We start from the raw sequence: 24,199 nt of genomic DNA on the forward strand, positions 1-24,199 counted from the left end.
TGCAGAAGGAGACCATTTGGCCCATCAAGTCTGCACTGCCCACAATCCCACCCAGCCCCTGTCCCCATTACCCCATGCATTTACCCTAGCTAGCCCCCCTGACACTAAGGCACAATTTAGCATGGCCAATCCACCTCACATCTTTGGACTGTGGGAAGAAACCGGAGCACCCAGAAGAAACCCTCGCAGATGCAGGGAGAATATGCAAACTCCACACAGACATTGTCCCAAGCTAGGAATCGAACCTGGGTCCCTGGCACTGAGAGGCAGCAGTGCTAACCACTGTGCCACCGTTGCAACCTGAATTCAGGGTAGCATGGTGGCACAGGTATTCAGGTATCAATGATTGATCTATCTTCTCATAAACAGACAAACACACGGAATCCCATCAAATTAAAAGGGAATCTAATTTAATCAGCCAGCATCAATTGATGAAAAGGCACGTGATTATATGACCACAGATTTTTTCCGAATGGATGAAACTGGTTAGTGTTTAAAACATTTAACAAATTAGCACAACGTTTTTTTTTGAGTTTAGTTACTTTCCCACGTGAAAATTCCCAGTTAAATCACATGTGTATGAATAAATTATGAATGAAGTCAGTTTTGGTGTGGAGATTACAGTGATTGCAGACAAGGGAAATCATGGAGTGGGATTTCATCACTGCTATGGAAAAGTACAGGAAAACCTGACTTTAAGTTTATTTATTAAAATCACAAGTAGGCTTACATTAACACTGCAATGAAGCTACTATGAAAATCCCCTTGTTGCCAAACTCCAGCACCTGTTCAGGTACACTGAGGAAGAGTATAACATGGCCAATGCACCTAACCAGCATGTCGTTCGGACTGTGGGACGAAACCGGAGCACCCAGAGAAAACCCACGCAGACACATGGAGAACGTGCAGACTCCGCATAGCAACCCAAGCCAGGAATTGAACCCGGATCCCTGACGCTATGAGGCAGCAGTGCTAAGCACTGTGCCATGTGCTGATCCTTTACATCATGACAAATGCATGAGACAACTTGAAAAGGGATAAAAATTCAACAGGATGCAATCGCACTTGAGTGTTCAATGCAAACATTCCCCTCAGGATCCAACTTGAATACACCGAAGTACAGGGGGAGGAAGGACTAAGAATTAGAGTGGATAAATTAATTGATAAATCAGGTGTAGAAAGAGAAATAAAGAAGGAACGAAACATTCCATAGAGAGAGAAGCTCACGAAGAGTTAAAATGGAAAATTATACAATTTAAAATCTCCAACAACAATCCACAACCTGTAGGAATGAGATCTCCCTTCATTTAGTTATTGTATGCACATTTTGAGTCAGAGACATTGATTGGCAGTCATTAATAATTATCACATGGTTAAAATTGTACTTACATTGTTAATGAATATAATCAACTTCCTGCAGTGCATTTAACGGGCAAAGAAATAACTTCAGGGAGATTGAGTGTGAGATTTTGTATATGAGAAGCTAAAGGGGAGAGGCCAACAACTTGTGGTAAATTACAATTCATGGGGCTACTTATTCCTTGCCACAAATCGCTGACCAATTTGTGTCTTAACAAAACAAAATATATACTGCCATTAAATAACCTCTTCTCACACTCCAAAGATGTGTGAGGTAGGTTGATTGAACATGCTAAATTGACCCTTAGTGTAGAGGGATTAGCAAGATGATTGCGTGGGGTTATGGGGATAGGGCCTGGGTGGGATTGCTGCCAGTGCAGACTTGATGGGCTGAATGGCTTCTTTCTGCACTGTAGGGATTCGATGATCCTACAATGCAGAGAAATGAGTTTTGCTGTCTATTAGACAAAAAAAAGTTATGTTTTGATCTTTTGTTAATTGCATCTTTCCTTCTTTATCAAAGACCTACGTAACAGTGCTTAGCAATATCTACACCGAGAATATTGGAACAAAACATTATTAACTCAGGGCTTCTGTTCACACACTTTCTCCAAATATCAATAGCGATGCAGCAGTTTCACAAATTGTGACCAATCCAGTATGAACAAAGGTTTCCCAGCTATTACAAAAAACAAACAAAAGAGAGTCAGCTGCCAGCAGCGTTTGGAAGAGTGGTTCCCCACTGGGCTGTGAAAAATAAAATCACAATAATCCCAGAACCCTTCTCTAGATTGTTGCTTCTTCTTCACAACACCCAACTGTCTTTTCCTGGGCACAATGCAGAGATCAGGCAAGTGAGAGACTTCAACATAAAGCTTATTTATTAGTGTTAGAAGTAGCCTTACATTAACACTGCAATGAAGTTACTGTGAAAATCCCCTAGTCAGAACTCTCCGGCGCCTGTTTGGGCACACCGAGGGAGAATTTAGTCTGGCCAATGCATTTCAGCAACACATCTTTCGGACTGTGAGAAGAAACTGGGGCACCCGGAGGAAACCCATACAGACATGGGGAGAACGTGCACATTCTGCACAGACAGTGACTCACTGAGGGAAAATTTAGTATGGCCAACACACCTTACCAGTGTATTGTTTGGACTGTGGGAGGAAACCCATGCAGACACAGGAAACCCACGCAGACACAGGAGAATGTGCACAGACAGTCACCCAAGCCAGGAATCAAACCCGGGTCCCTGGCGCTATGAGGCAGCAATGCTAACCACTGTGCCACCCAACATGCGGATGCAGCGCTTTTGGGATAACTTCTTGAGTTCTGCGTTCAGTACAGCTGGTCATCAAAAATAATGAGCACATTTGTCCTCTGCAGAGCAGGACCAATTCTTCCTTCTCATCTCCGCATATTATAAAACATAACAGGAGGCACCAAATGGACATGCATACTGAGATGCTAAGAGCATTGGCTAGCCTGATGGACATTCTCCTGACATTGTCAAGAAGCAGAGAGATGTCCGAGTTTCAACTTAGCAGGAGGGCATCACACAGGACTTGCCCTCTGTAAAGCCACTGCTCCATTCTCCCCATCCTGCTTAAGCCCCAGATTCTTACGTTTTATTGCTGGCTCCTACACTTGTCACAACCTTTCAGTAGACAGGTCACCTTCTCCTCTACCCTCACGGCGAGGATATAGCAACATTCTCCGGCAAATCCACGAACAAAACCAAACCAATACCAAAAAGTGTCCAAATTACTCTCATAATATGAAAGCAAAATACTGTGGATGCTGGAATCTGAAACAGAAATAGCTGGAAAATCTCAGCAGGTCTGACAGCATCTGTGAAGAAAAGATAGAGCTAACATTTTGAATCAGATGATCCTTTGTCAGAGCTGAAAACAAAGGACCATCTTAACTTGAAACATTGGCTCTGTTCTCTCTCAACAGATGCTATCAGATCTGCTGAAATTTTCAAGCTTTTTCCAAATTTCCCCCAGACACCTCCCAATAAAACAAGTTCCAAATCTCCCAAGATTCTTTATCTTCACTTTTTGGTACCTGGCCCTTTCATGAACAAACCCTGCAAGGTCCACCTTACAGATTCATACTTTTGGTTTGCAGTGTACCTCAGGAATCATAGAATCCCTACAGTGCAGAAGGAGGCCATTTGGCCCATTGAGTCTCCACAGACAACAATCCCACCTAGGCCCTATACCCAACATCTCACATTTTTACCCTGCTAATCCCTCTAATGCCTGCAACCTGGGACAGTAAGGGGCAATTTAGCATGGCCAATCCACCTAACCACACATCTTTGGAGTGTGGGAGGAAACCCACATAGACCCATGGAGAACATGCAGACTCCAGGTAGACAGTGACCCAAGCCGGGAATCGAACCCAGGTCCCTGAAGCTGTGAGGCAACAATGCCACCCTTGCCACCTTGACAACAATGCCAACCTGTGCCACCGTGCTGCCCTACTGTACTACTGTGCTGCCTGCATATTTGCTCTCCCAGTTAAGACACCTAGCATTTTATCAGCTAAACGTACATCAGGATTGAGTCCATTTGCATCCTTCCAACAGAATGCCCCCACATGCATGGCCTGTTGCTAAAAGATCTGCTTAGAGGATTTGCAGGAATCGGCTATGGGCCACAGGATCACAGAGAGTGGGGCAATTGCCTGGACAGTGCAAATGGTACCACACGAGACAACTTCTCACCCACTGTGTTTAGACTGCGCCCCTGATGCCTAAGAAGGCATGTGTTTTCCCCACTGCAAATCACAGCTGTTCAGTTCAAACAATTCCCACTTCTAATTATCTCACACAATTTTCTTTGGAGCTGCTATTTATTCAATTTGCCTCACTGTGCGTGAGACAGGTTTCATTTCTGCTGTCAATCACCCTGGCTGGACCTTACTAAAGCTTCATCAAAGTGCTTCGACGTATACCAATTCCCTCTCAACAATATACTTAAGAAACTCTTTTAATAAGAAGAATTGACTTTGATTTATTGCTTCTGCTTTCCCTGCAAGCTCCTGAATAACTTTCTTTAAGTAAACTCCAGGGGTTAGAAATTCATTAGCCCTGAGTTTTTTGGCCACTGGGGGCTATGATGTACGACCAACCTGCCTGTGCACCTCAGGGGGCTGAGTAAGGCTTTTAAACAATCATATCTCCAGGCAGTCTTCAACTTTGAAAGGTGCTGTCCTTATAACAGGAAGGTTGCAGCACTGCACTGCAGGATAACCATTTTGATGCAATGTGGAAGAGGAGAATGACCCACCCCACCGCCCCCCCACATCAGAAATGGGCTCTTGCTTTAGTGACACTGCTTTGGAAGCACTGGTCGGATAGTTCGAAGCCACAAACCACACAGATAGAAGCAGGAAGAGATCATAAAGCCCCTTGAGCCTGCTCTACCTTTCAATATGATTAAGGAGGATTGTGAATTTCAAGTATAGCTTTCTGCCCAACACACACACACACACACACACACACACACACGTACACACACATATGCACATACACATACGCACACATGCATGCACACACAGGCACACACAAGCACAAACATATACACATGTACACACACATGCGCACACACACACACGTACACACACACATAAACCTTGGAAATCCTGTATCCTACCTACCATCCCTTTTGCTTCTGTGTTTTCACAAAGTCAAGAATTGCCACCAGGGATGCCTCAGGCAGAGAGGCCGGCGTAACAAGAGAGTTCTGAGATAGAAGCACCATCACTAGACCCTACTCTCTCAGCCACCAGCTCAGATAGTGGCATTAGACAAGCATTTGAGGTTGACACAGATGCGGGACCTGCACCTGGTGTGTCACCTGATAAGTGTTGCCTGTGGCCAGGGCAGGGCAACAGGTCACCTCATGTGCCAGCTCACCAGGGAAACGCTGTGTTGACGACGCACATCAAGCATCTTGGTGCATTGACAGGCCTTCCAGGTGGCCTTCTGTCACTGGCCAGGAGAATGGAGGAATGCTGATTGGCTGGGGGTAGGTGCTCCTCCTTGAAGAATTTGCCATATTTTCCTCTAAAACTAGAGGGCTCAGGTTTAAAATGAGAAGGGAGAGATACTAAAGGGTTCAGAGGGGCAATTTTTTCACATAGACAGTGGTGAGGGTCTGGAACAAGCTGCCAGAGGTAGTAGTACAGGTGGGTACAATTTTGTCTTTTAAAAAGCATTTAGATAATTACATAGGTAAGATTGTTGTGGAGGGAAATGGACCAAACATGGATAATTGGGACTAGCTTAATCATTAAAAAAGAGGTGGCCTGGACAAGTTGGGCCAGAAGGCCTGTTTCCATGTTGTAATTCTCTATAATTCGATGACTCTATGAATCTGTCTCCACTGTTGGCACAGGGCATTGGGCAGAGCTTGAAGCCCATCCCATCCACTGTGAAACTGTGGACACTGCCACAGAAATGCAACCAGGCTGAGCCTGTTTGAGGGATTGCTGTTTGAGGATAGCATCTCCTGCAGTGCAGTTAGAGACTTCCTGAGGTACCAGTGCAGCAGGGGAAGCTCAGTCAGAGATCAGGAGATCCAAGCTGGCTCCCATTCAGGCTCCGACTGCTGCAATCCTGGCTACTCACTACCCAAACAAGCGTGCAGACTCTTGCTGTGGCCCATTCTGTGCTGGGCTGGTTACGAGGATTGCTGAGGTGCTGCTCCATGAGAACGGCAGTAATTGTGTGGAACATAAACCTGCTGCCCTCTCACAGAAAAGTGGCCTTGCCATGATCTTACAGCCAGTCACCCCAAACCGCTGCCAGTGAAACGTATAAAATTCTGACAGGGTTGGACAGACTGGATGCAGGGATGATGTTTCCTCTAGCCAGGCATGTTTAGAACAGTCTCAGGATGTGGGATAGACCATTTAGGATTGAGAGGAGGAGAAAATCAGAGGGTGGTGAACACGTGGAGTTCTCTCCCACAGAAAGGCCAAGTCACTGAATGTACTGAAGAAGGAAATAGACAGATTTATAGGCTTTAAAGCTGTCAAGGGGTATAGGGAGAGAACGACAGGATGGTATACAATCAGCCATGATCATATTGAATGGTCCGAATGCCCTACTCTTGCCCCTAATTTCTGTCTCAAAGCCAACTAGCAATTCATTCTGCCACCTGACCCTTGACTCTGCATCCTTAACTTTATTGATTGGTCTATTATGTGGCACCTTACCAGTGGCCTTTTGAAACTCCATACATATATTACATCAACTAACTACCATTGTCCACTCTGTCAACTCCTCAAAAACTTCACTTAGGCTAGTGAAGCAAGATTTCCTCTTTCCAATTCCAGGCTATTCATTTTGCAATTTTTATTTTTCGATGTTCTCCTATTCTGTCTTTCATTTGGGATTCCAATACTTTTCCTCTCCCCATGGTAAACCGACTGATCTATTACTCCCTGGCACCTTCAAATTGTACCAGTAACACACCACGGTGTTTCTTTGATTGAACGCCAGTTAAAAAACACTTTGACTGCAATTTGTGGAGTGGCCTTTTAAATAGTCCCAGGACAGGGCCAACTTGTTTCATTAAGCAGTGCTGCATATTTAAATTTTTTATCTCTATCTATAAAGCCAAGAATCTTGCTTGCTTTCTCATTCAAACAGCTTTATCAACTTATCCTGCCACCTTCAAAGGTTCGTGTGCGATTGTCCAGTATCTGAACAGAAAGTAGAACTGAACAGGTTATATATTAGGTTTCAAGCCAATCAAATGTCACCTTCTCCCATTGCCTGTCTGCACAAACCTTCTTTTAAAATTTGTTTGTGAGACATGGGCATCACTGGGTGGGCCAACATTTATTGCCCGTCCCTAGATACCTTTGAACTGAGTGGCTTCCTAGGCCATTTCAGAGGGCAGTTGAGACTCAACCACGTTGCTCTGGAGTCACATGTAGACCACACCAGGTAAGGACAGCAGATTTCCTTCCCTAAAGGACATTTATGAATTTTTTTTTCAACAATTGACAATGGTTTCATGGTCATCAGAAGATTCTTACTTCCAGGTATTTTTTATTGAATTCAAATTTCACCATCTGCCATGGCAGGATTTGAACTTGGGTCTCCAGAACATTAGCTGAGTTTCTGGATTAATAATCTTATGAGAATGCCACTTGGCCATCACTTCCCCTGTAGCAAAAGTATTTTAAATGAGTGGATGGTTTCAGATGACACAAGTGTTAAGAAACCAATGGTGGTTTTAAAGGATTTATATTTGTATGGGTAAACATTAGAAATAAGATATAGTTTTAGGTGTATTTGATTTGACATTTCTTGCCTGTAGTTAGATTCATGCTGGGCAATGGTGTTTGCAGGGTTGGTTAAGTTCCAACTGCGATGCTATTGTGCTTAGAGAAAGCTAAGGCATGACAAATAAATATAGTTGCTTAGCAACTAGATGTTCTTGTAAGAAAAAAGCTTTTCCTCTATTCTCAGTTTGACTGGAAATGAGGCAGTTGTAGATAGACAGCTGGAGAGGGAACATCTCCTCCTGCTCTGATAAAAGCAATTGGTGACAGGCAGCTAGAGAGGGATAATATCTCTCAGCTTGGCCAGCGAGAAAACTGTACAATTAAGGTGCAAGAGAGCTGGCTCCAGAGGAACTAAAGGATGGTTGGTTTTGGAAACTTGGAAATGGAACAGGATACTGTTCATGGGCATCCCAAACAAAGCTAACAAGGAGTTGATTGATGAAAATGCTAGAGAATGGTTTCTAAAGTAACTCTAAAATTTGGAATGTCTCGCTATGTAATAATTTTAAAGTAATTGGGAAGAAAATATTGGCCGGATATCAGAATATGTGTAACAGTGGAAGTCAGTCAAGACAAAGAACTCCTAAATTTCTTTGAGGGTGGCACGGTGTTACAATGGTTAGCACTGCTGCCTCACAGCGCCAGGGACCCGAGTTCGATTCCCGGCCTTGGGTCACTGTCTGTGTGGAGTTGCACATTCAATATAAAATTTATTTATTAGTCACAATTAACACTGCAATGAAGTTACTGTGAAAATCCCCTAGTCGCCACACTCCAGCACCTGTTCAAGTACTCTGAGGGAGAATTTAGCATGGGCAATGCATCTATCCAGTACGTCTTTTGACTCTGGGAGGAAACAGGAGCACCCAGAGGAAACCCATGCAGAGAATGTGTAGACTGCACACAGACAGTGACCCAAGGCAGAAATCGAACCCAGGTCCGTGGTGCTGTGAGGCAGCAGTGCTAACCACGGTGCCCCCATGCCACCATGAGACAGAGAGGATAAGGGATAGAGGGTGAAAGAGAGAGGGAGTGAGAGAAAGGGCAAAAGAGACGGAGAACTCCAAGTGAGAAAGACTGGTGACTGACGAGCGACCTTTCCAGGAATAATGAACCTATAAAAACAGACAAAAGTCTGACCTACGCGCCATCAGGGTGTGAAACAGTTGTGAGAGACAGAAAGGGAGGTGAGAGAAAGAAAGAGTGAACAAAAGAAGAGGGCGAGCAAAAGAGGATAAGAGACTAAGCTAGAGAGTGGACCACACAAATGAGGGATGAGTAAGAAGTGGCGAAAGAAATGTAAGAGAGAGGATTCCAAAAATAGAGGAATGGAAATGGCGAGAGAGAGAAATTGAGAGCGCAAATAGGTTTCCTTTTCACTCCTATTCACCCACAATATTGTGACCTCAATGACAGAAAATGTACAAATCAGAGCGGCAAGCGGTGTTTTTTAAAGTATTTTTTAGCATATGAACTAAAAGATCTATGACAATGGTATTGAAATTGGGAAGAGGATTATATTCTTTTTTCTATATTATAGGAATCTGCGGCAAAAGAATCTCATTATCATCAGCAGCCTAAGATTAAAGAAATACCTCACGGACGGAAGAGTTACTGGCAGCAACATTGCAGACATATATCCAAGTCAGAACTGCTCGGGGCGTTTTGGGGTCCGGGGAGGGGGGGGGGGGTGATCTCAACAGAATGCAATACTGCTTAAATGGCACCAAAGTGCCAAGAGGAACGAGATTTCATTAGGAAGTCTGAAACATAGTTGTAAAACTTAGAACCTAATTCGTCCAGCCTCCGGTCAAAAGCTCTTACTGAATAAATAAATATAAATTGTCTTCCAATGGCTGTAAGATGGATAACCGGAGGGCACAGATTCAAGGTGGTTGACAGGAGGACGAGAGATGATATGAGGACGACCATTTTCGAAGCAAGTGATTAGGATTTGGAACGCAGAGGACACAGATTCAATGGTGGCTTTCAAAAGAGAATCGGACAACTACCAGATGGAAAAATTGCAGTGAAAGACCTGGGAGGGAGACTAATCTCCAGTGTTTTTCAAAAGATCTAGTGCAGACTTCATGGGCCAAATGCCTCTCTCTGTTCACCAGACAAGAACGTCTCCAGATTCTACATTCAGCAAAACTCTACTTGCAGCATCTGGTACGAAATATGAAACAAGCAGAGGGGGAAAAAAAAAGCCCAAAATGTTGCCAAATGATTCTCATGGGTGCAGTAGTGGGACATCTGCAATTGTGAACATTTGCAAAAATAAAAAATAAATTGCCAATGGATTCCAAATGGGATAAAAGACAACGGCATAAACCCGTCAGCTATCGCCATGTGCAGAGAACAATCGCTGAATCATAGTTATGCAGGAGGTGGTCATTTGGCCCATCATATCTGTGCCAGCCCATTCCCGTACTCTTTCCCCAGTGGCTTGCAATTTTTCAGAAGGATGTTAAGAAACTTGGTCATTATAATGGACCGTATCAGCCAATTGCGGGGCTGTTGGGAGTTAGAATTCCCCCTAAAGAAAGTAGTCACTGCAGTTTATTTTTATAGTAATATTGATGAAATTACACCAGGGATACCATTGGGCATTAAAATAACAGTAAATTAGAAAATCTAGTCTTGGATCCATTTGGAAATCATTCATTGAATTGCTATGTAACATCAGATCTTCTATATATACAAATGACAACTTTATTAAACCTTATTTTAGGAGAAAACGACTGATTAAATAGAACCGATAGCAGGGGACAGCAAATACCATCCACCACTCCTCCCCCCAAAGGGGCAGGGTATTGAGTTTAAAAATTGCCAAGTCATGTTGCAGCTTTATAGAACTTTAGTTAGGCCGCACTTGGAATGTAGTGTTCAATTCGAACCGCCACAATACCAGAAAGATATGGAGGCTTTGGAGAGGGTACAGAAAAATATTACCAGGATGGTGCCTGATATGGAGGGCATTAGCTATGAGGAGAGGTTGGAGAAACTTGATTTGTTCTCACTGGAACAACGGGGGTTGAGGGGTGACTTGATAGAAGTCTACAAAATTATTAGGGGCACGGACAGAATAGATAGTCAAAAGCTTTTTCCCAGGATGGAAGAGTCAATTAATAGGGGGCACAGGTTTAAGGTGCGAGGGGCAAGGTTTAAAGGAGATGTACGAGGCAAGTTTTTTACACAGAGGGCGGTGGGAGCCTGGGACTCACTGACAGAGGAGGTAGTGGAAACAGATAGCAACTTTAAAGGGGCATCTTGACAAATACATGAATAGGATGAGAATAGAGGGATATGGCCCCTGGAATGATGGGGGTTTTAGTTTAGTCAGGCAGCATGGTCAGTGCAGCTTGGAGGGCTGAATTCCTGTGCTGTAATTTTCTTTGTTCTTTGTTTAAAAAGACTTTAAGACTTCTTACGGTCCAGGAAATTACGGTAAGCCATTAAATGCAATGAACCTGTTTGCACAGCTTATCTATGCAATAAAAATTCAACACAAGGTCCTGTGCTGAAAGCAATACAAGAAGTTGTCTCCCAGCAATTCAACAAGGCTCCTTTGGACAGCACCTCCTGAACCCATGACCTCTACCACCTGGAAAGACAAGAGTTGTACGTGCATGTAAACATTGCCACATGCCCAAGTTCCCCTCTAAGTCACACAAATTGGAAGCATATCACTGTCACTTAGTCAAATCCCAGGGCCCATTACCGGACCACACCTTGGTTGTTCCTTCACGACATGGATGACAGTAGTTCAAGGAGATAGCTCACCACCACCTTCTCAAGGGCAATTAAGTATGCGCAATACATGCTAGTGATATGCAGAGTTAACCTTTTCAAAGTGTTTTTACAGCATGTGTTGGCCATTCTGTATTGTTGCACTGATACTGAATGGGCCAACTAAGATGCTTTATAATTGAGTCGACCATTATGTTACGGGAACAAAGAATAGGCTAAAGTTTAACAATTTAGTTTAGTTAAACAATTCTGCTGACACTTCAAATGAACAAGTGAATGGTTTTATGAGATTTAAAACAAGTTTTATTATACTTATGTTCAGTAAAATGTTCTGCAGAATGACCTTGGCAACAACGGCCTTATCCATACCTGAGGATGCAGAATGTATATGGCTGCCTGCATCATTGACAGAGAGGAGAGCCATATATACCCCAAATTAATGCCGAACTGAATACTGCATGCCACAAATCCCACAGAGGACTGGATCTCAACACTGGCCATGTTCCGTGTAGCCATGAAAGAAACACACCTTCAGTCCGATTAATTCCCCTATTCATTTTTCCTTCAGATGCAATCATTTTGTCCTGCTCACTTTGATAACAGCTATTTGCTTCTTGTTTCTGTTCTTGACCTCAACCCACAGCCAAAATGATTCTTGCAAAGATTCCCAATGGCTGCTTAACTAGTTCTGCAAATGCACTGCTACGATCCAATTGAAAGACATGAAGGGTGCGATCTTACCAGCCGATCACACCACGCTCCTGCTGCAGCGAGGTCGGAGAACTTGGCACCCAGCCAAGTCTCTGTTCACTGCAGCAGGATGAGAAAATCCTGTGGTGTAACATTCCGGTCAGTAGGTTTATAATGATTTGCTGGATGTGTCAAATGCCCCAGGTGAATTTTGAAGCTTGTGCTAGGGCGGCACAGTGGTTAGCACTGCTGCCTCGCAGCGCCAGGGACCTGGGTTCAATTCCCAGCTTGGATCACTGTCTGTGTGGAGTTTGCACATTCTCCTCGTATCTGCATGAATTTACTCCAGGTACTCCGGTTTCCTCCACAGTGAAAAGATATGTGGGTTAGGTTGATTGGCCATGCTAAATTGACCCTAATGTCAAGGGGATCAGCAGGGTAAATATGTAGAGTTATGGGGGGGAGATTGTGGTTGGTGCAGACTTGATGGGCTGAATGGCCTCGTTCTGTACTGTAGGCATTGTATGATTCTTCCTTCCTTAGGATCTATGGAATGTAAATTTACTGAACACTGCGGTTTGTGTTGTGAATCCTCTATCAATGTGACATTTGCATTATGAGAAAAATATAAAGATACATTTTGTGTCAATAACTTGGTAAGGCCTGTATCAAAATCTCCAATACTGTACCAATACTGTACGTTATTTTGAACGTTCAACTTACAATCGTAACATTTTTACAACAACCTCATAAATCCTAAGGGACCTTACAACATCAGCTAGCCAGCCCATACATTGACTTTCTTAATCATCGCTTCTCGGCCTTTTGGCTAAGATCAAGTGTATATTGACATGCTGGGCTTGGTTGAAGTCATTAGGTTACATTTCAGTTTCATTTGAAGCAATATTTTAAAACGGCATCTCGGCCTTTTGGCTATGATGCAAATGAGATTAAGCCTTGGAGGAGGAGCTATGCCTACTCCAATCAGCTTGGATCATGTAGACCAAGCCCAAGACAGGAGGTGAGAGTCCTGTCTTATCAGCTTGGATCGGGAACGTCTCAACTTGTTGAGACTCTGAATTGAACTTGTTGGATTGAATTGGAATAAAAACAAAAAAAAACAATCCACTCTGAAATTGGAGTTTTATGAGACCTGACTTCATAATGTTCTAACTTAGCTGGAGGGGTGAGGGACAGGGTGGGGGTGGGGGAAATATTTTTACATACATTCAATTACATAAAATGTAACATTTATTTCAAACCAAATTTATCTTTGTGGGGGGGGGAGGGAGGGGTGGCAAGGGGCAGAGAGGCTTCTACATGTCTCCTGCTGTAACTCATAGGATTTCAGGGTACACAACTCAATAGAAAATTGAGGCATGGAGCCCCTCTGGGGGAACAGAAGGGAGTCCAAATAGTTTCTGAGTCCTGAACGGTGACACAGTGATTACTCAGCTGCTTCACAGCGGTAGGGACCGGGTTCAATCCCTGGCTTGGGTCACTGTCTGTGCAGAGTTTGCATGTTCTCCCCATGTCTGTGTGGGTTTCCTCCGTGTGCTCCGGTTTCCTCCCACAGTCTGAAAGACACGCTAGTTAGGTGCATTGACCATGATAAATTCTCTCTCAGTGTACCCGAACAGGCGCTGGAGTGTGGCGACTAGGGGATTTTCACAATAAAAATGTAAACCTATTTGTGACTAATAAATAGACCTTACTTTTGAATTTGTCATTGTGGGGAAACAGTTCCCCCTCATAACTCTACATATTTACCCTGCTGATCCTCTTGACATTAGGGTCAATTTAGCATGGCCAATCAACCTAACCCACTTATCTTTTCACTGTGGAGGAAACCGGAGTACCTGGAGTAAATTCAGGGGATTTTCACAGAGCCTGAATTGGAATGGAAACTGGGGGCAGGATTTTCCAGCAGTGTTCAGCTCAAAATTGGAAACTCCCGCCTGAAGTCAACGGAACTTTGCATGGTCCACTCCCCGCCCGCTATGATCCCCATGGTGGGCAGGACGGGAAACTTCATGCGTTTCTGTCCAATTAAGGGCAGGATCTCAAAACTAGAGGGTCAATCAGAGGCCTTCCAACCTGAGAGAGACAACAGGCTGATGTAGAGGATAAACAACTGAAGGGTGCTTCAACCTGAAGGTGCCTTCCTCAACAAACTTTTCAAAATCAAGTTCATGTGACTGGGGTGGGGCGGGCGGGCGATGGAGAATGGGGGATACCTTTACAGGGCAACCTTTGGCTGTACCCATATCCGGACAGGCAGGGTGGGATGTAGGCCTGTCTGGAATGCTGGTTACCCCCAGGCTGCTGCTGGGTGTCTGCCTCTAGGCAGCTAAACTAGAAGCTGAGAGATGACTATAGTTGACAAAACTCCTAAACAGCCTCATTAGCCCGGCAGGGTGTGCCTTGCTGGTGCCAAATACATTTTGGCAAAAATAGAAAGGGCAGGAACTTGTTAAGGCAACTGACACGCCAGCCAGCATCGATATTTTCCATTCACCCTGGCTTCCAACCTTGGCAAGGTCTGACATCATAGAACAGTAGAATCCCACATTTGGCCCATCGAGTCTGTACTGACCGCAGGCCCTGCCCCATAATACCATGCATTTACCCTAGCTAGTCCCTCTGACACTAAAGGGCCATTTAGCATGGCCAATCCACCTAACCTGCACATCTTTAGACTGTGAAAGGAAATTGGAGCACCCAGAGGACAACCCATGCAGACACAGGGAGAACATGCAGACTCCACAGGGACGGTGATCCAAGCTGGGAATCGAACCTGGGTCCTGGCGCTGTGAGACAGCAATGCTAACCACTGTGCCACCGTGCTGCCTCCATGAAATTTTGACTCTCCTTTCGTTGGACAAAGTCACGTTCACATTTCAATTAAATCAAGAAGTGTGAGGAATGGGTAGGCAATTGAAGTTGAGGTAAAAGATCCAGCATGATCTACATGGCCTACTTCTGCTCTTATTTCTGTCTAATCCCTGTCTATTCTGAATAAATCCATTTTGGCTTTTGCCTTCTGCTGTAGTTTCCCCTGTTGACGCCACCTTATCAAAAGAAAAGACTGAATGTTGAGTTCCTACCGTTTGCTGTAAGTCGGGAATGATGATTCTGATGACCAATGTATTGCTCTGGATGTCATCCATCCTGGTGACGGGCTTCCCTGTTGTTGCCCTGATGGTGTCATAGATTGTTTCTTCTTTGGAGCTGTCAGATTCAGATTCAACAGAATAATCAGAAATGCTCTGTGCCATCTCATCTTCACTCGAGGTTGGACTTCGAGGCATGCTGTGCTTATCTTATATTGTAGAGCTACCAAGGGAATAAAATAGAATGAACACAGGTATAATCTTATTACAGAATATTACAGAGAAGATTCACATGGCACGGGTGGGTAATGAAGATTGCTAGGATTGTATCATAGAATCCTTACAGTGCAGGAGGCCATTCTGCCCATCGAACCTACACCTAGTCTCCAACAGAGCATTTTACCTAGGCTCCATAACCCCACATATTTACCCCAATAATCTACACATCCTGGAACACAAAGGGGCAATTTAGCATGGCCAATCCATGCACATCAATGGACTGTGGGAGGAAACTAGAGCACCCGGAGGAAACCCACGCAGACATGGAGAGAACATGCAAACTTCATATAGACAGTGACCCGAGGCTGGAAGTGAACCCGGGTCCCTGGCACTGTGAGGCAGCAGTGCTGACCTGTGTGCCACCGTTCCACATTGAAGGTGAAAAGTTTTGAAAGTTAATTTTAACATTGATCAAAATTGTCATTGCTAGGGGACAAAATGCTTCTCGATTTTTGGCAAGCATCCCAAAATCAGGTAAGAATGGATTCAGTATGGAATAAAGCTCCCTCAGCGCACTTCAACAATGTACCAGCAGAAGTACTTCCAATGCAGCATACGTGTCCATCTTTGGCTGCTGCCTTTGTAGATGTTAGTCTTGGCTCAAAGGTAGCACTCTTGCTTTGAGTTAGATAATCATGGGTTCATTACCCCTCCAGACACTTAAGCACATAATCTAGCTTGATACTTCTGTGCAGCATTAAGGGAGTGCTGCAGTGTCAGATGTACAGTCTTTTAGTGTCCACAGCTGCATGTTTAAGAGGGATGCAAAGCCTCTCATGGCATGATTTGAAGAATGGGCAGAGTATTTCCCCCCGTACCCTGAAATATCTCAACCCACACCATAAAACCAGGAAAACTGGTCATTAACTCTTTGTGGGGCTTTAGTGTTTGTAAATGACTCGTAACCAACCTCTGGTATAATTGTATAAAGACTTAATTGGTGATATAACACTTTGGGATGTCATGGAGATATAAAATGCACTGTCCACGTGAATGCAAATATAGTCAAAAAGAGGTGCTGGTTAGGTGCATTGGTCATGCTAAATTCTCCCTCATGTACCCCAACAGGCAACCAGGGGATCTTCACAGTATCTTAATTGCAGTATTAATGCAAGACTACTTGTGACACTTATAAATAAATTTAAACTTAAATGCAAATAGTTTTTTTAATAATTGATGATATTGAATAGAAACTCTAAGAACACTTTAGGGATGACAATTTTGCTTGACATGTTATATAAACAAATCGACACCCTCATGATAGCAATGCACTGAGGAGTCCTATGCAAGAGCATTGAACATTGAGAAGTGGACTTTCAGAATTGCTATCCCGCTATGTAATGTGTGAATCTCAGCTGAGATTAAATGGAAATTCTGAAATGTTCTTAGTTGCGATCAATCATGGGTTGAGTTTGTGAGATGCTCTACTGACCAACAGGTATTGTTGTCCTTCTAGCTCCTGGATGGTCATTAGGGACTGTTTATTTTTAATAGGTTCAGTGTTTTTTTACAACAATCAATGGTAATTTCATGGCCGCCATTACTGAGACGTCTTTATACTCCACATTTAAATTCCACCAGCTGCCATTGTGGGATTTGGACCCATGTGCCTGGATCAAAAGCTTGGGCTTCTGGATCACCTATAGGTCCAGTATTTTAAAGGAACTGCTCCATGGTCTCAATTGTTGATTGTCATAGCCAGTAAAAAGATTGTATTAAAATCTGGCTCAGAAATGCAATCGAGAAATATCTGTACCCGGAAGTAACGTTTTCTTGCTTTAGTTTTGAAATTTTCTTCTTGAGTGAAAACCACATTTGGGGAGGTGATGGTTGAGTGGTGTTATCCCTAGTAAAGCAGAAACTCAGCTAATGTTCTGGGGACCCGGGTTCAAACCCCACCATGGCAGATGGTGAAATTTGAATTCAATTTTAAAAAATCTGGAATTAATTATCTTCTGGTGACCATGAAACCATTGTCGATTGTCAGAAAAACCCATCTGGTTCACTAATGAAGTTTAGGGAGGGAAATCTGCCGTCCTCACCTGGTCTGGCCTACATGTGACTCCAGAGCCACAGCAATTGTGGTTGACTCACAACTGCCCCCCAAGGGCAATTAGGGATGGGCAATAAATTTGTTTTTATTCACTCTCATGAATGAATAAAAACAAATAAATGACTTTTTTAAAGGAATCGATTGTCTGATATACTTTGGTGGAATGCGTGGCTTCTAGAAATCAATGTTAGTTGTTCAGTGAAGATTAGATTTTCAGTACAGGTTACGTTGGAAGGATTATTGTTGATCTCATGCTCAGTTGAAGATTTTGCAAGGCTGTTGTAGGGATTAATGCCTATACCATCACAAACGGATTATGTTGTAACACGGTTCAGGATCTTTGGGTGGACATTCCATTATGTTTCCAAATTCTTCTGAAGTACAAGTGCTGGATCCAGATGTTTCTGTGGATGTTGTTCCATTTCCTATGAACCAGGGTCAGTTTTAAAGTGTGCAGTGTTTGTGGTACTTAAAATTTTAAACTTTAAAGTTTATTTATTATTGTCACAAGTAGGCCTACATCAACACTGCAATGAAGTTACTTCTGCCTTTATGTTATTCTTTCACAACCTCAGGAGGTTCCAAATCGCTACACAGTCAGCAGATACCATTACTTTCCGATAGGTGGTTACTTTTATCATGTGGAAAAACTGCAGCTAATCTGAGCAGAGCAAGATCCCAAAAGCAGCAATGACTAGATAATACATAGAACTATAAAATCCCTACAGTGCAGAAGGAAGCCATTTGGCTCATCGAGTCTGCAATGAGTCTCCGAAGAGCACCTGACCCTGAACCCCCACCTTTTCCCAGTAATTGCACACACTTCTCACGATTAATCCACCTAACCTACATATCTTGGGACACTAAGGGGCAATTTAACATGTCCAATACACCTAACTTGCTCATCTTTGGATTGTGGGAGGAAACCGGAACAACCTGAGGAAACCCATGCAGACATGGGGAGAACTTGCAGACTCCGCACAGTCAGTCACCCGAGGCCAGAATTGAACCTGGTGCCGTGAGGCTGCAGTGCTAACCACTGTGCCACCATGCCGTGCATATCAAAGATAATGTACATTATTTAAGATAGTGTTGATTAAGAGATAAATATTGGCCTGCACATTAGAAACATTCCTTTGTGGTTCTTCGGATCATGACATGTGGGGCTAGATTTTCAGGATAATTCTGGAATTCCCCAAGCAATGACCAAGACACAATTCCAACATTCTTGGACTCTCTTCACTGTGTAGGCTTCTCTGAGTCAAAAGTCTGCACCCTGCTCACCTAACCTTGGGAAGGCAAGTTCTAGTTCACCCCAGTTTCATGGAGTTGGACCAGGTTTTTAATGAATCATATTTTTAATGATACTTCAGAGATATTGTGAACTATAGACTGCATGAGAGGAATTTTTAAAAGCTAAGTTCCAGAGGTCTTCCTCATTGTCCCTCCCCCACCCCAAAAACCCTTTCGCCCCTCATGCTCCAATGCCAAACTATGCCCCTCCACCCACCCCCATGGCATTTCATGGCTTCTGTGCCAAACTATGTCTATCCCCACCCATCCCCAAAGTCCCTAGGCTTCCTATGCCAAGTATTCCCCTCCACCCATCCTCATGGTCTGCTATAGTGAAAGTGAGTATCTGCCCATCCTCCATCTTCCCACCCACCCAACCTGCCCCCACCGTCCCATGGCCCTTCATGTCCCATAAGTCAAGTTCTGGCCCTTCTATAACCCATAATACATTGTATAGAACCAATGAACCCTGAAGTTGCGTGTATGCAACAATTTTTTATTCATTCATTCACAACGTTCTGATATGATGAATAAAGTCATTTTTTACCACAAGACAATGCATGTGTCAATCATCCAGAGTCTTTAAAGTTTTGAGAGCTGAGGCTGTAAGCACTTGAAACCTTTTAACTTTACGTAAATTAACACAGTGCAATTGACAGTCTAGATCAGAGAGCCAGAGCAGTCAAACGATGTCTTCTTTCAAATTCAACAGACTAATGGATTTCTGGGCTCTCGGCCAAGTCGCATTATGTACTCTTGACTTTGACATGTCATCCAAACAAACATACTTCCAAAATTGCAACCCATCACTCCTGGTCATCTTTGGTGTTGAACTTGACCTTATGACCTTAGCAGTATGACTACCACAAATGAGCCAAGGTTAACACCGGTATGTAGCTCAAAGTAAAAAGCTAGGAACCGCTGTTATGGATGTTTACCAAAACTTCTGGATACATTGCGCAATAGTAATTTCTCGTTTACCATATTTCTCATTGACTAACAAGTTAAAATGACTTCCAAACAAATGTTCATCATGTTTGTGAAGAGATAGTGCAGTGAATTGTTTGGAGAACCTTCACACAAAAGTAGAGCAAACCCAGAACATCACCATCAATAAAGCTAAAAAGTTAGGTTAACTATGATTCTCAAACCTAAGAATAATCGATTTTAATTTGGTTAAGTGCTGCAGACCACAGAGGGCAGATGGAGTTAAGATACAATTAAGCCATGATCTAATTGAATGACAGAAATGGTCAGAGGGCCTTTAATGGCCTCCTCCTGTTGCTGTGTGATAATGTACATAGAACATTACAGCGCAGTACAGGCCCTTCGGCCCTCGATGTTGCGCCGACCAGTGGACCAATGACCCTCTAACCTAAACTATTCCAATGTTATCCATATGCCTATCCACTGACCATTTGAATGCCCTTAAAGTTGGCGAGTCCACAACTGCTGCAGGCAGGGCATTCCATGACGTTACTACCGTCTGAGTAAAGAACCTACCTCTGACATAGGTCCTATAATTACCACCCCTTAATTTAAAGCTATGTCCCCTTGTGTTAGCCATCACCATCCAAGGTAAAAGGCTCTCACTGTCCACCCTATCCAATCCTTTGATCAGTCTTCATATCTATCATATCTGCCAATTTCCTTTGCTTAACTTTTTTGAGAGAAATGAACAACGGGACATCAGAATAGTGAACACTGCTGGCCCAATGTATGGGCCCCAAGGAATGAGCCGCAGTGTGTAAGCCCCAGTGTGAGTTTTGGTGTGTGAGTCCCAGTGTGTGAGCCCCAGTTGTGAGCCCCAGTATGTGAGTCCCTTTGTGTGAGCCCCAGCATGAGTTTCAGCATGTGAGTCCCAGTGTGTGAGTTCCAATGAGTTCCAGTGTGTGAGCCCTGGTGTGTGAGTTCCAGTGTGTCAGCCCCAATGTGTGAGCCCCAGTGTGTAAAATCCAGTGTGTGAGTCCCACTGTGTCAGCCCCAGTGTGTGAGTTCCAGTGCGTGAGTCCCAATGTGTAAATTCCAGTGTGTGAGTTCCAGTGTGTCACTGCTGACAACAGCCCAATTTTACCGGACTCAAACTGCGTTAATTTAGATAGAGATACATCACCAGTGATTAACAGGCATATCTTCCTGGTCGTCCCGTGGCCAGCTGTAAGCAAGAAGGGGTTGGGAAACTAGTGGGATGAAAGGGTTATCTTATGAGGAAAGGTTGAACCAGATTAAGCCTACACTCATTGGAGTTTGGGAGGTAATCTTATCGAAACATATACGATTCCAAGGATGCTTGGGAGGGTAGATACTGAATGGGAAATTCCATTGTGAGGGATGGGGGGGGCACAGTTTCAGAAAAAGGGGTGTCCCATTTAAGACGCAGCTTTGGAGGAACTTCCTCTCAGATGGTTGTGAATCTTTGGAGCAGTGGGGTTTGGGCCTAGTTTGACAGGCTCTTGATGGGAGATAAGGGTTAAGGAGGCCTGGCAGGAATGGGGGTCAGTTTGAATCGGAATGGAGCTGACGTACCAGCCAAATTGAAATTCAAAATGTGTAAACAGGACTCAGCACTGTGGCTTCTTGCTTCAGGTGTGTCTGAACCAGGCAGGCAAGCCATAAAGATTCACCAAGCAATTGGGAATGAAAGTCCACGTAGGCCAAACATGTCTGGATTAATAGAGAAAGAGCATAGGGATCAGGAAAAGATGGATTATATTGTCCTCGGAAGCAACCCACCAGGTTCAGAGAACTTATTGGCTTTTAGCCCCATTAGTTTCCCTAGTACTTTTTCTCTTATGATAATTACTGTATTTATTTTCTGCCCCCACTTTTACCCCTTGATTATTTAGTATTTTTTAGAATGCTATTAGTGTCTTCTTCATGAAGACTGCTGCAACGTGCTTATTTAACTCTTCTGCCATTTCCTGATTCCCCATTGTTTCCCCAGTCTCATTCTCCAAGAGGCCTATGTTCACTTTGGCCTTTTTCTTCCTTTTTTACATTTTTGAAGAAACTCTTACTGTCCATTTTTATATTATTTGCTAGTTTAACTTCACAGTTTACCTTCTTTTCTTCGGTCATCTTTTGTTGGTTATTAAATTTTCCCAATCTTCTGACTTACTACTAATCTTGCATGTTTTTTTTACTTTCAGTTTCAGACCATCCTTAACTCACTTGGTTCACCATGCTTGCTTTATCACCGTCTTAGGAACTTTTTTCCTCACTGGAATGTGGGTTGTGCCCACCTCAGGAGAAAGTGCCTGCAAAGGCGGGTCTTTCATTCTGGGTGGAGGGCAGGTGGGGGGGACAGTTGATAACTGGAGTCAGGCCCACTGCCCCTTGGAAGAGTTCGGAAGCAGACACAGCCGCTTCTGAGTACTGAGACAGGATGATTAATATGTTTACCTCGGTCACTTGTCAAATTTATAATAAAACCAATAAAAAAACAAACTAGCCCTTTAACCCCCGTTTGTCACAACCCCTCACACTATGGCCTAGTGGCACTATCACTGGATTATTAATCCAGAAATTTAGCTAATGTTCTGGGGATCTGGGTACGAATCCAGTCACAGCAGATGGTGGAACTTAAATTCAACAAAATATATCTGGAATTAAAAATCTACCGATAACCATGAAACCATTGCTGATTGTCAGAAAAACCTATCTGGTTCACTAGTGTCCTTTAGGGAAGGAAATCTGCCGTCCTTAGGCCTACATGTGACTCCAGAGCCATAGCAATATGGTTGACTCTCAACTGCTCTCTGAAATGGCCTCATAAGCCAGTCAGTTCAAGGGCAACTAGGGTTGGGCAATAAATATTGGCCCAGCCAGTGACCCCCAGGTCTCACAAGTGAATAAAAAAAAACTCATGCTCAAACCATGCCAACCTATGTCACCTCATGCCCTACACCCAACTCCATGGCACTTGATGTCTTCCAAACCAACCTAAGATACTTTACTGCCTATTCACCCTGTAAATACTTAAAACCCACTGAATCAATAGTAACAATCTCGTGTGAATAAACATTGTGCAACTGAAAGAATACAGCAGTGGGAAAGAACTTTCAATCAACAATTCTTGCCCTGGAGCAGCAGAGTAATGGATGTCTGGCTTTCAGCCAAACCTCTTTATTCATTGTTTGCCACAGTTCTCACCAACCCACAGCTTCATCGTACGCTGCTGATCATTGGGGAATGAGGCTGGGAATCAGGTCCCAGGCACCATTGTTAAAGGCATGTGGATCCCACCTGACACTGCGAAATCTAGCCCTTTATATCCTCCTCACAACTTGCTTTCCTCCCTATTCTGGGAAATCGAAGTGGGCGAGACATAAAAGCAGGATTTTTCTATAAAAGCAGGATTAGGCTACTGAGTTGGATGATCAGCTATGATCGTAATGAATGGTGGAGCAGACTCGAAGGGCCAAATGATCTACTCCTGCTCCTATTTTCTACGTTTCTATGGCAGGACCAGGCAAAAGTTTGTTGATCTCAGGTGGGATTTTCTGGTCTTTGGGGTGGAAAACCTCGCCCAGAGTGTGTGTGTGTATAAAAGTGTGTGAGAGTTTTTGTGAGAGAGGCGAGAGTGAGTGTGAGGGGAGAGATTATGAGTGTGTGTGTGTGTGAGAGAGGTGAGTAGGGAGATGTTTCGTCAGACAGAGAGAGTTTATGCAAGGGAGAGAGAGGGAGAGAAGGGGAACACGCACACTCATCACTCTCACACTAGATGAATGAGTGAACAAGCTCTCTGAGTCTGGAGATTGGCACAGTGGTTAGCACTGCTGCCTCACAGCGCCAGGGACCCAGGTTTGATTCCTGGCTTGGGTCACTGTCTGTGTGGAGTTTGCACATTCTCCCCATGTCTGCGTGGGGTTCCGGCTTCCTCCCACAATCTGAAAGGTGTGCTGGTTAGGTGCATTGTCCCAAACAGGCACTGGAGTGTGGCAACTAGGGAAATTTCACATTAACTTCATCGCAGCGTTAACGTAACTAATAAATAAACATTTAAAAAAATGAGTTGGATACACACACTCTCGCCCTCTAATGGTCATCTTTATTTATTTCTCTTATTTTTTAATGATCAATTTATTACTTTAACACTGTAATTTTACTCCACAGATTGTTTCTGTTTATAAAAATTCATGTTTAATGTTGTGCCAAATCTTGTTTTTACAAAAGTTGCTCATCAGCCTTTTGAGTGAGAAAAATATTGAAATGTCACCATCCGCCACCGCCCCATGAAGCCTGACATAGAAAGTATTTAAGGCCCCAACACTGATCTCTGTGGCACTCCATGAGTCACAGATTGTCGAGTTTAAAGTGACCCATTTATCCTGACTCTGTTTCCCGG

At 43.7% G+C, this 24,199-nt stretch overlaps 1 protein-coding gene across 2 annotated transcripts in view; it reads right to left on the reverse strand.

Annotated features, from left to right (window-relative positions):
* shank2b (SH3 and multiple ankyrin repeat domains 2b) overlaps positions 1 to 24,199 on the reverse strand; it is a 919,901-nt gene that overhangs the window by 741,396 nt on the left and 154,306 nt on the right. For both annotated transcript variants that reach the window (XM_080189952.1, XM_080189951.1), the window contains exon 3: positions 15,222 to 15,450. In XM_080189952.1, coding sequence (XP_080046078.1) covers positions 15,222 to 15,425 — 204 coding nt within the window. In that variant the 5' untranslated portion in view covers positions 15,426 to 15,450. The remainder of the gene's footprint in view (positions 1 to 15,221; positions 15,451 to 24,199) is intronic.

This window comes from Carcharhinus amblyrhynchos, chromosome 6, assembly GCF_965287045.1.
Source record: "Carcharhinus amblyrhynchos chromosome 6, sCarAmb.v2.hapA, whole genome shotgun sequence".
NCBI lineage: Eukaryota > Metazoa > Chordata > Chondrichthyes > Carcharhiniformes > Carcharhinidae > Carcharhinus > Carcharhinus amblyrhynchos.